The 12,774-nt window shown below is 51.5% G+C and overlaps 1 protein-coding gene across 8 annotated transcripts in view; it reads left to right on the forward strand.

The window, feature by feature from the left end:
• Positions 1–9,323, forward strand: part of RANBP10 (RAN binding protein 10) — a gene marked incomplete at its 5' end in the record, with an annotated part of 64,342 nt that extends 55,019 nt beyond the window's left edge. For 2 of the 8 annotated variants that reach the window (XM_080352261.1, XM_080352260.1), the window contains 3 exons: positions 615–760; positions 1,204–1,315; positions 3,342–7,355. In XM_080352261.1, the coding sequence (XP_080208387.1) occupies positions 615–760; positions 1,204–1,315; positions 3,342–3,472 (389 nt within the window). In that variant the 3' untranslated portion in view covers positions 3,473–7,355. Of the gene's footprint in view, positions 1–614; positions 761–1,203; positions 1,316–2,817; positions 2,901–3,341; positions 7,356–7,376 lie in introns of those variants that run through there. The other 6 variants (XR_013922722.1, XR_013922723.1, XR_013922724.1 and 3 more) reach the window with 6 other exon arrangements.
• Positions 9,324–12,774: the final 3,451 nt, after the last annotated feature.

The following is a 12,774-nucleotide window of genomic DNA, read 5'->3' on the forward strand; positions in this document are numbered from 1 at the left end:
ATGAGCAGAGCAGTCGTGACACTTCTTCCAGCTGAGGAACTGAACCAAGCGGTGAAAGGCTGGCTGGTGTCCTCAGCGCAGCATGGTCAGCTGTAACTGTTTTGTTGGTGGGTGCTTTAGCCAGGAGGGAGAGAAAGAATTAGCTCTCCACCTCTGAAATTGAGGATTCCTACAGTTATAATGGGCGTTGTGGCCACCTATTACTGGGAATTTGGTGGTGTTGGCGTCTCTGACTGAAAGTTTTCTAAGTCCAGGGTTTGTTAGACCAGGGGTTTCCGTGTTGTGTGTGCTGTACTACACACATGAAAGGGTACCATAGCTGGCGTTGCAGGTTCCTGTGATTTTATCAGAAGACTTGGTTTGTAGATAGTACTGAACAAACTGAGCTCAAGTTTTCCCTGTACCTAACAGGTGCTATGAAAAAACCACTACTGGGAAAAACACTGCTGGCTGTTGTAGGGCAGGGATCCGAAAAAGCTTCCGCTGGGATAAATTTAGAGAAGGGAGCAGCTCCCTGCTCCAGAAGGGGAAGGAGTTTATGGGTAGCATGACACAGAGTGGGCAGTGCCAAGGCATGAGAGGTGATTGTTATTTCTCCACTGCCTTTCCTCTAGAAGACAGCTGCCCCCAGAGGCAGCTCTGTGGGGGGAACCATGCTGCCACGGAGCGAATGATCCAGTTTGGACGGGAGCTGCAGATGCTGAGTGAGCAGCTTTGCAGGGAGTATGGGAAGAACACAATGCACAAAAAAATGCTTCAGGTAAGCCTGGGCCTTGTTCTCTGGGCCAGGACTGGGGTTGTGGGTTCTCTTGCAGAGTTCTGGGTGGCCCCCACTTCAGGAGGCCTGTATGGGGATCAGAGCTCGAAACTCGGTGAATGTAGTGCATCTAGACCCAGTTCTTGGCACAAGGGAGAAGAAACAGCTCCTGCCTGCCTTCACTCTTCTCTTCTCCAGGTGACACTCTATGTGCCCTCCCGTGCTGGCTCCCCTGCCAGGTGGAGGGCTCACTCTCTTTAATGTACTATCGTGATAGCCCAGTGTGATCCCTTGCAGCCAAGAATAAAAGGGCCATTTATTTTCAGGGAGTGGGCACCTATCACCTTGGTGATGGCAGAACATGCCGTGGCTGATGGACTTGGTGGTTTTCCTGTGTATTTGCAGCCACGTGTGACCTTATTGTGCCTTTCTGTTCTCTCACGCAGGATGCATTTAGCTTGTTAGCATACTCAGACCCTTGGAACTGCCCCGTTGGTCAACAGCTGGACCCGATCCAGAGGGAACCTGTGTGTGCTGCTCTTAATAGTGCTATATTGGGTAAGGTCTGGTTCCTCTGTGGGTGCTACCCACAGGACATACCTGCTCTCAAGGGCTGTCCTGTGGCAGGCAAGCCCTTGTTAGGAAAAGTTCAGAAATACTTGTGTTTAGCTCTTGCCTCGCTTTATGTTGTGAGGCATTGACAGGGCAGCGACACAGGAAGGCAGGAGGGAGGGAAACCTGCAGAGAGCAGATCCACCTGAACCAATCTTCTTTTGCTCCCTTCCTCAATGCTGCTGCCAAGGTTGCTCCTCAAGATTTTCCTCCCCTACTCACTGAGGAAGCCAAGATCTCTTTGATGCATTTCCTGCCCCTCTTCCGTCTTGCTCCGAACCCATCTGAATCAGTTCACTCACATTAGCAAGGGCCTTTTCCACGCTGTTTGGGTTGGTATAGTTTTGTCCTGTTACCATCCTGCTTTCTGGTAGGGAATACAGTTGTTTTGTTGCAGCAGCTTGTAAGTGAAGCAGGTTTCCATAGCGTTGGCTCTAAAGCAGAGTGGGCCATAAATCCAGTTACCTTTCCTCTCACATGGGACATGCAGAGTGAAATGGGTCTGTCTTCTTTCCTTTGAGCGTTGCCTCTGCATGTTGATCGTGTGCTGTGCCTGCGAGGGCCCAGGGAGCCTGGCTGCCTGCAGTTCAGTGCTGGAATCAGGGCTGTGGTAGTGGTCCAGCCCTGTGTTCTTTCCCTTCTGGTCATAACCATGCAGGGAGGACACCCCTCTGTTACAGGTTGATCTGGTTACAGGTTGATTTTCTTCAGCTAGCAAGACAAACTCCCCTTTTTCTGATGAGCTTTGCTCTTTGTGTCAGCAGGATGGATCACGGTTAGATCCAGGTACAAGCAGTCTCTTGCCCTCCTCTGTGTCCTCAGAGGTGAATGTTTATGCCTGTTCTCCCATTTTCCTTAGACAAGAATGTTCCTTGGTCCAACAGCTTGTTGTCATTTACTCTCTTATCTTGAACCTGGTATAGTAAATTCAGTAGCTTTCCCTGGTGGAAGTCTTGTGCTTGCAGTCAGTGAGTAGCCGTGTCATTGCAGACGTTCCTGGCTTCTTCAGCTACAGAAAATCCTATAGTGAAGAAATGGGTATAGTGATAAACGAGGTTCTGGCCCGCAACCATCTGAAAGAAAGGAATTGTTTCATTCTAGGCAGGGCCCTTGATCCTGTCACCAGACCCTGCACTGTGTCCAGACACATTTCCTAGTGGGTCTGTGGACCTCACATTGAGTGTGCCAGAAGGAGATTTAGAGATTGTCTTCTGGAGGAAGAAACAGCTTTATGGACAAACCCGTGAGAGCTCCTGTCTGAGTAAAAGAACAGAAGTTATACGGTTTGGGAAGGAGAGTCCCGAGGACAGTCAGCATGGGCAGGTGTCTGGCAGGGTGGCTCACTTCTAGCTGTTGTTTGTCCAGTGCTTGAGGAGCATGGACAAGTTGCTGAGGGTCGTCACAAGGGCAACATGGAAGATGGTGTTTGGACATGCTTTGTCACACAGGTCACAAGACACCTTGACTAGCTCAGCTGAGGATTCCCTCTCACATACATACCAAACGTGAAGTTGAAAAGAAGCAGTGACCAGTGAGTGGGTTTGTCTGGGCATGGGCTGCTGTGGAGACTTGCACAAGTGGGAGGGATGGAGAGGTTGCTTTTCACTTGGGGTCAGTTTCTCCTGCCTTTCCTTGTGCTTCCATGCTTCGATCTCATGCTTTGAGGGGTTTTTGGCAGACACTGAGGCAGCAGGAGCTCCGCTGCCGTTTCCTTGCTCTGGCCACCTCAGCTCTTTCTCAAAGGCTCTGTTGAGCTGTGATCCCATGGCAGGACGTGTCCTGGGTGGTGGGGTGTGCGGAGGAGCAGCGGTGCAGAGCAGCAGGACTCGGGAGTAGCTTCCTTCCCGAGCCAGCACCTTCTGCCAGGGCTGCCGTGACGGTGCCCAGGTGGGACCGAGAGGTACTCAAGTGCAGGTGAGCCGGCACGCAGCCAGGACGCCTCTTCTAAACACATCTTTTTTTGCCCCCACAGAATCTCAGAACCTGCCAAAGCAGCCCCCGCTGATGCTTGCCCTGGGCCAGGCCTCAGAGTGTTTGCGGCTCATGGCTCGCGTGGGCTTGGGCTCCTGCTCCTTTGCCAGAGTAGACGACTATTTGCACTAGCCACCAGAGCAAGATGGAGCTGACATCGTTGAGTGCTGCCCTTCACCCTCCGTTGCTGCCACTCGACACCACCACCTCGTTCGATAGCCTGACCTCCCTGCCACCAACACCCCCTCTAGCACGCACACACGCTGCCTGTGACAGGATTGAGTGCATCCCTCACCGCGTGGCTATTCCTGACCCCAGGAACGACCGGCAGATCTTACCTGTCTCCTTGCCATTGCTGCGGCTCCAGCGGCACTCAGTATTTCGCTGGTTATTCTAATGTAGCGCTTTCCAATGTAGAGATTTCTCTTTATTTTGATTTGAGTTGTTTCTCATGGATCCAACAGTATTTTATCTGGAGAGTTTTGCTGAGCTGGTTTCTGCTGATTTACTGAGGAATCTCATCAAGCTGGTGACAACTTGTTCTTTTTTTCCCTTCTCCCTCCATCGTGCACATACAGCATCATCTTCTGTGCTAGTTATCTGAACTCTTCTCGCAGTGGCAGTTCAGAGGGATTTTTTTTAATTTTATTTGAATCCTGTTTATTAAAAAGGTCTCTTCCACCTCCACAACGTCACTGATGTATTTATTGCCCACAGACTCGATCCCAGCCACACACATCATACAGCCCTGCAGGAGACCTGGTGAGGTAGGTCCTGTCACACATGAGTGATGGGAATTGGAGGAGCTTGGTCCTTCATGGTGCACACCTCTCAAAGAGCACGAGGCTCCCAAATGCTTGTCTTTGTGAGTGGGAAGAGCAGAAGACTTGATGTTGCCTATGTTAATGGCTACACTGCAGAAGCATCTCACAGCCCTGAGAAGCAGGTAGATCCAGCTCTCACAGCAGCTGGTGGGGCAGGAGTGGCAAATTTGAAGTCATCTACCAGTGTGCTGGTAGGAGCAGGTCACGTCAGCCTGCAAGAAACATCCGTGGGTGCTGCCCGGTTGGGCTGTCAGGTTTTGTGTTAAATCACAAATCCTTCTTTTTCTCCATATAGGAGCACTCTGTCACTAAGAATAATAATAGTATTTACTGACCCCTCCATGTAACACTGATCTAAACAAGCACTTCTAAATTTTGGAAGTGTCTTGAGAACACTAGTGTGAGCTGTGCTCACCCCTGCAGGTGACCCATGCCAAGATCAGGTTGAGGGTTGGGATCAGTACCAGGTTTTTAAGGTCTGAGCTGCTCGGAAGGGAGCAGTAATGTTTCTTTGCAGATTACTGAGAAAATTATTTTAGTTTCAGGCCCAAAACTGACCAGTGGAGATCTGTGGATGAGTAACCTCCAAGTAAGATGGACTAATATGTCCCTGCTGCAGTATGTATCAGGCGCAGGGACTTAAGTGCTAAGAAGCTTTTGGCATTCAAACCTTCTGCCTGTGTTTCTGAGCATGTACCTGTAACCACTGAGGCTGTGCCACAGGACCACGTCCTTTCCATCCTCTGAGGTACTGCTGCGAGACTTCAGGGTCAGTCTGGCTGCACAGGAGGAATTGTAATTCTGCACTAAATTAATTTTAGGTTAGTAGCTCTCAGAAGGGCCCAGGGAAGCTCAGACACAACATGTATTTTACTGCTGTTCATTAATTTTTTTTGAAGGGTCAATGAAAGAGGAATGGATTGTGTTGAAGTTTGCCTTTAAAATGGAGGTCAGCCTGTGCCAGGGCTTCAGGCAGCAAGGGAGCTTGTGTGCCACTGAAGAAAAGAAGATGGTGTGTGTCTTCTGTGCAGTCGGCCAGAGCTTGAGGATTTTCTGCATTTGCAGCTGGATTTTCAGCTGGAACATGAGGTCTGAAATCAAGACAGAGCAGGGGCAGGTGTCACCATGGCGGTGAATGTGCAGGTGCTGTTGGAGGTGGTTGGGAATGCCTGTTGCTGTCTTTTGGTGAAGGTTTTGCAGCAGTGCTGGAGCTGTGCTGGGCTAAGAAAACAGGCAAAATGAGGTTTAGAGATGGAGGAGGTATTTTTACTGGATTAACTCTCATAGTTGAAAAAAGGCAGAGGGAGCTCTGCCTACTGAAGGTGTTCTGGGCAGACAGGCACAGAGCACTGCACCAAGCAGAAGAATTTAACTTGTGAATCTGGGTCTTGTGTTTCAATTGTGAGGAACAACTCATGCGCCTGAAAGCTCATCTGTTGATTTTCAGCTCTGCTCATTGTCCTAGTGATGGGCATTACCCCAGCCCACAGTTTTTACTGCGCTGCAGTCACAGAGATGCTTTTGTTGAGCAGGATTCTTCTGTGGAGCCTCTGCTGCTGGACCTGCCAGGCTGCCCCAGTGCTGCTGCTTGGGTTGGGAATAATCTAATACGTGGTGTTGCCTTTCACATTCAGTGACTTCTTTGGCTGTTGGTCACTGTTTAACTTGCTGCTGTCTGCCTGCAGTCAGACCTCTCCTTTGTAGCAACACCGGCTTTATCTCTGAGTTTTCTTTCTTCCTTCTCTGTGATGATTTAAGACAAGTCTATCACGTATCACATTAATGCCCCATGTGGTCTCTCAGCACAGCTCTACTGACTATCCTAGAGCATTTTTTTGTTTTGGTTTCCCTTTCACTACCAAGAAACAAGAAATGCTCCTAGATACCTGCTTATTCTGCTGACAAGAAATGTGTGATGGGATGATCTGTCTGTCTTCTCATGGAGAACCCTCCCTGTGGTGGAAACTGTCTTGCTGTTATGTCCTGGTTAGTGCTGAGAGGCCACACTCTTAATGAGGATTAATTGCATGTGGCAGGGCTGCATCACTCTTCCCGCTGCTGACGATGTGCAGCACGTAGTGGCAGTAGATCCCTGTAGACGAGCAGCAGTGCTGCACTCACAGCAATACTGCTGGGTTGAGCTGTTTTTCCCTTTCCACTTGACCCGGTTCTCGACTGGCCTCTCAGCTGTAACCTGCACCCATCTCTGCTCCGGCTTCTCACAAGCTCTTGGACCTGGTGTCCTGATTCTGGTGTTTGGGGGAGGGCAAAGGCTTTTCTGCTGTGACTTATCCATCCCATACCTGTTGCTTTATGGTTTGGCTTTGTTTTATTTCAAGCTTTCTTGTGGTTTCTCTACTGCCTTCTGTGTGTTGTGTTCAGATTCTGACCAATGTGGTCGTGACTCAGCGTGGGGAAGAGAAATGTGTTTGCGGTGTGTGATTCCTAGATGATATTTCTGATTTGGATTTCCCAGGTTATTTTTCAAAGCCTCTTGAAGTGTCCCTGGCTGCTCCTTGGTGGTTTATGTCAGTTGAGACTTGGTTTGAATTGTTGTGGTCATTTGACAAAGTGAACAGAACTGACCAAGGTCTTAGAATGTGGTTGTACACCTAACCACAGGCTTCGTGCAATTTAAAAATTACTTTTATAGAAGTAATTTGGGGTTTTTTATTCCAGATGCCTCCCACTTTGCTCAGAAACAGATAATCTAAGGACACTGCAGCTGAGGCTCTGCTCCATCCGGGCAGTCCCTCACGGTGTCAGTTCTCCCACCAGCGCGCCGGTGAAGCCAGGGAGATGTTTGTGTAGCCCGTAGCAGAAACTGCTGGCTTCCCAGTTCTCAGTGAGGGTGTCAGGGTATCAGCTATGGCCCAGCATTACAACGCTGGTGACTTTGGATATAGGACTTCCCTCACGTGAGGCTGAAACATCGCCAGACTTGTCTCCCACAGATGAGAGTTTGTGCTGCCCACAGTGGTACACAGTTCTGCACCTTGGGATTTTCCCATCTGCTTCCTTATGATTTCGGGTTTTTTAACAGTGACATCTCCACCTGTCCTCAAGTTGTGTCCTTATTTTTCATGTAGTTTTATCAAAGCACCTTTACCATTCTTTAAATAGCTTTGTTCTTGAGGCTCCCTTGAACAACTAGAACAAGTAGAGCTGGTGTAACTGGCTCTGGGGATTGAATTTATCATTTTCTTCCTTAGCATCAGGCATGATGAACCATCTCCTCCAGCAAAGCAAACCTTGTTGGATTGCGGTGGTGCTGCTGTGCTGTGGTACCTCAATACTCGTGTAGCACGTGTGGTTCAGATGCTGGTTTCAGAGTTCCTCCTGTCATCGTGGGGCTGATGGAGAAGGTGAACTGTGACAGCCAGGCTACGTAGCAGCGTGTAAGTGCCATGAAGCTGTGCGCTGCACAGCACAGCGTCAGGAAGTTCTGTCCACAGAGGGCAGCAGGCAGGGAGGTCCATCATGCTTCAGTCCTGTGCACAGTGCGGCCCCGCGAAGCTGGTCACAACATGGGAGGAGGGACATGTTCCTTGGCAAGATGGTCCTGGTCCACCCAGGAGTCCCCTTTGCAGAAGGAGCAGCTTCCTTCAAACCATGCCTGTGTTAGAGCAGCCTGAGTGGTGGATCCAGAGGGGAGCAGGTCTCTTGTAGAGAGCTGGTGTGGGGACTCCAGCTGTACACATCTGTCCTGAGATGTGTCTGCAAAAGGGCTGGGGGAAACATAACGGGACATATGCTGTGAGCTGCTGGGACCGTTCTGCTGTCCCAGAACAATGAGTGATGGAGGGAGCTGCAGTCCAGCAGCTCTTACCCCGATCCAAAAGCTGGCTGTGAGCCATGTCCCGTCTGCTGTGGAGATCAGAGAGCTGGAGGAACTGTCAGTGGGGTGAGCATGGGGGGAGCTACACCAGATTTGGGGATGAAAGGGGAGCAGTTGAGGGCCTGGAGGCTTCTTGCAGAGGAAGCACTAGCTGCTCTCCACTGGCCTGCCATGCAGCAAGAGGTGGCAGGTGATGGATGAGTGAACGTGGCGTGTCTGTGCCACACCAGAGCTCAGAGCCTGCAGCCTTGAGCTGCAGCAGTGCCCAGCAAGCCCAGGCTTGAGGAGCACATATCCCACCAGCTGTTCTATTTCCAAGAGGGAGGCTTAACTCCCTCCTGCAGGCAGGAAGCCGAGTCCTGTGTGAGATTTACACTCAGAGGAACATTCCTGGAGGCCACACAGACCTCTTCTCCTTGTTGAACCTTCCCCAGCCGGGCAGACGCCTTTTCTCTGGTCACCCCACTTGGGTCCAGGCACAGGGCTCTGCTCCCTTTGCTCAGCCGGGCTTTAGCTGCATCCTCCCTCTGGGTGGGAGCACAGGGGATTTGGCAGGCGGGGCTCCTCATCAGCTCAAACTTGGAGAAAGGAGGAACAGTAGCTCTGGGAATAATCAGGATTTTGAAGAAAATTTCAAAATTACAAATGTGGCGACTCTTCCAGACCAAGGACTCTGCGCAGGTGTTTGATTGGAATTTTTCTCTCTTGGTCCCACCTGTGCACGCTCTCCAGCCCGGGGAGGCAGGAGGAGGCTGCCGGCACCTGAAGCTCTTGCACGCAACCTGTTCAGCGGTGCAAGCCCCAGGACCTGCCCAACACACAGTGAACTCTCTTCTGCTGGTTGCTCAAAACTCAGGTATGAAATGCTCAGCTGGAGCATGGGGTGCGAGGTCTTTGCAGGTTTCCAACCAGCCCTGGAGCAGCAGCCACCATTGGCCTGCGACAGAGCAGGTCTCCCTGCACCGCTCCAGGCTTCTCATCGCCTTTGAAGGGGTTTTTCTCCTCTTTGGTACAACATCAGCTCAATGGACATTACACAAATTGTGCACATTGGTTCAGTCTAAGCTTAGTATTTGTGAATTAAGTTATCTGATGCTTCGCATGAAAACTTCAAAAAGGGGAGGGTGGGGGATTTTAACTGAGAAAAAGCCTATGAAAATATACTGGAAATATGGTAAAGAAATCAACGTTCTGCTGTATATTGACAGAATTATTTTTATTAAAATACACATCCATGTGCAAGAGCTGGCACGGAGCTGTGTGCTTTGTTGGTCTCTGCTCGCGGGGGAAGGCGAGCGACGGAGCCGGCGCAGACGGCAGCTCGTGTCCCCTCCGAGAGGGGAGGGGGCTGCCTGCCTATGGGCCGGAGGGGGCAGGTGGTGCAATGATGTCCCACAGCTCGGGAGACATCAGCCCGGGGACCCACCGCTGGCTGGAAGGAGCTGGGCTCTGCCCAACAAGGATGAGCTGCCTGGAAGGAGCTGGGCTCTGCCCAACAAGGATGAGCTGGCTCCAGGGTGAGTTTTTCCCATCCAGAGGTGAGCAGATGCCAGCAAAAGTGTGTCCCTGTCATTGCACAGGTCCTTGGTGGTCAGGGCAGGCTCTCAGCTCAGGCATTGCTGCCTCATTATTAGAGGGAAACAAGGAATTATGGTTGAGACTTTCAGGTAAGCCCTACCCAGCTTTGGTAGCAGGTATTTATGGGGCAGTTCACAATGCAGCAGCTGATGGCACGTATATGTATTTTTGCTATAAGATTTTCCCAGCAGAAAGCACATGATGGCTGTTCTACAAAACTTCTTCCCTAGAAATTATTAATTGATGCCCTTTTGTCATGAATCACCTTCTGCATCTTGGGTCCTGGTGCCATGCACTGGGTGACGTTCCCATCTGGAACAGGAGGTCCTTGGGGTCTGGATGAATTCTGAACGTCACCACAACTCCCTTCCCCGTCACCCAAAACAGGCTATTGGGGTGGTAAAATCCTCCCTCACCTGTTTAGCACTGGCCACCAGTACACTGGGAGGCTGACAAGGTATTCGGGGTTTGGCAGATCAATATCTTCGCCCTGAACCCTCCACTCTCCACCACCTAATTTTGGAGGTCCTGCAGAGCCTGTGGGGTTGAGAGCATGCCCTAAGGATGTATAGCCATGCCTATGGGTATTTGTAACCTCACCTATGGGTCAAGAGCTGGCTCCACTATCAGGTTCCCTATGAAGCACATGCCATGACCAGTCATAGTTTGCTCCAAGCCTGGAGAAACGTGCCTGTGGCAAAGGGGTTTTTTGGCCACACCGTGCCCTGGGCTGGTAGGATCTGCTCCTTGGGCTGAAGAATCAGGAAAACTCCAAAGAGCGGCTTGTGGAAATGAGTCTTTATTATAAATATTTGCTCCATGGGGCACATGGGCACATGGAGTAGGGCAGTGACTGCCAAGGGACTTGGTGGCTGGTCCATGCCACTGTGACACCCGGTCCTGCCGGGTTTCGGGCAGGCTCCGCCTGCGGTGACGGTGCTCACCACCACGGGACCCTTGGAAAAGCGCTGCGAGTGCCCTCTGCTCCATCTGGAACAGGAGGGCTGGGTGGGTGAGTCGGATGGTGGTTGGCAGAGGATGGTTTCATTTTTTCCTTTGAAACATTTTCATGGCTCTCGTCACCCAGCGCTTCTTGGGGTCGGCGCAGATATTTTCACCCTTGAGAGTCACAATCCTGCAGTGAGGAAAGAGAGTGAAAACATGAACTGTGAGCTCTTCCCCTCCCGCACGCTACTTCTCCCCTCGGTGTGTGCAGCCCCATCCTGGATGGAGGTTTGGAAATGATGTCCAGCAGCCTGGGCCCTCCTTGTGCAGGGCTGATGGCGCATGTCTGAGTCTTCCCACACCACTGGCATAGCAGAAAGCACCCAAACCCATTGTTCTCCCCCTCTGCCTATCCCACAGAGCTAATTTCCTACTGAACTACCCCACAGACATGTGCCCCCAGTGGGGACTGTGCTGTCTGTGGGGCAGGACGAGGTGAGGGGAGCGGCTCCCAGCCATGTGGGTTGGGAGGGAACCCCAGGGGTACTCACACAACTGAAGGCAAGGAGCAGTCGTTGGGCGTCTCGTACAAGTACTTTATGTGTCGGATGGGTTTCTCTGCATGCTTATAGCAGCATTCTTTGGGCGAGTCGTAGGCTGCAAAGGAAAGGGAGAGATGTGAATTCCCTTGACAGCGTTTTGCAACAAACTGCATGGCCGGACAGCGACACTGCACAACGCGAATCACAGGACGGAGGATGTGGAGCTTCGCAGCAGCTCCCAGAGTGGGGATTTGTTTCCCTTCATGGCAGCAAGGACAGGATTGGGGAAACATTGACCACAGCGAGGAGGGGAACGGCGTGAGACCCGGCACCCCACACAGCCTGCGACGCGGCAGCTGCCAGAGTGCACGGTGAGGTCAGGGTGCTTGGTCTGGGGATGACGCTTTGCGAGTTTCCACTGCAATGGCACAATTTGCAAGGTGGTTTGGGAAGGTCCACACAGCTGCAGGGGCTTCCCCCCAACCCGCTTGCTCATCCACCTGAGACAGGGAGTGGCTGCCAGAGTCTCCTTCAAGCTTCTGCAGCATCTCCCCAAGCCCCTGAGGACTCCTCTGCAGAGGAGCTTCTCTATTTTGCACCAGCAGCTGTGCATCCAGCTTTACTGAGGCCACCCAGCACGCTCTCCACCCTCTCCATCCTTCCCTGCACCCCAGGACATGCCACCCTGCCCCGACCAGGGGGTCGATCCTCCTGCCAGCAACACCATCCCCACTCCATGCCAGTGTTTCCTGCCTGACCCCCGCAATGGGACGTCCCCATTTGGGACCCCGACCCACTGTGGTGGCACAGGAGGTGCCTTACCTGCAGCACGGTGCAGGGAGAAGGTGAGGAGCATGGCGAGCAGCAGGACTGTCCTTGCAGCGAGCATGGTGTCTGTACGAGGGCTCTTCCTCTGTCCTGCTTTGTGCTGTCCTGCCCGGTGTCTCTGGCTTTGGCTCTTGCTGCACCATAATTTATCCTCTGCATGCTGCCTACTCTAACTGCTTTTCCAAAAATTTTGGACCTCTTCTACGAAACCTCTTCCCAGGGATGAGGGGATTTATATGTCATTGTTTATTTTGGGGGCATGTCCAGCGGTGGGTGGAAGAGGCCAAGGAGTAGGACAGTCACTTCTGCTTTCTGCAGAAGGGCCATGAGGCTGCGAGGGGCTTCCAGGAGACTTTGGGGGAACTGAAACTTACCCAAGAAAGGAGATCAAAACCAACTTTCTGTGACGGCGAGACATCTAGTCTAATGCTTTCCTGTATATTTCTAAGAGGAGCAATAAGCCCAAAATCTCTGAGCAGGAAAAGCCCATTGGTGGGATTAGTTAGTTTGCCTAAGTCATCAAAAACAAGTGACTAATGAGTCCCCCTCCCCAGAGCAGCAGTGAAGCACTCAGCATGCGATAGGAGATGATAGGATGGGATGGGATATGGGATGAGATGGAATGGGATGAGGTGGGATGTTATTAAGCAGAAAGAGACACTGGACCAAACCAGGACGGGGTGGCAGGTGATTTTGGTGGGTTCAGGAGACTTTACAGAAGGGGCAATGGCATCAGGGTGTCTGAGGACAGTCTGGATCTGGTCCTAAGTCTGATCCTAAGCATTGCCATTGCTACCGAGACCAGCGCTGTGACTGAAATGAGTGTGTCAGAGAGATGGGGGCTTGTGGTGATCAGTGTACTGATGGGTCACTGCTGTG

This window comes from Nesoenas mayeri (assembly GCF_963082525.1).
Source record: "Nesoenas mayeri genome assembly, chromosome: 12".
Classification (NCBI taxonomy): domain Eukaryota; kingdom Metazoa; phylum Chordata; class Aves; order Columbiformes; family Columbidae; genus Nesoenas; species Nesoenas mayeri.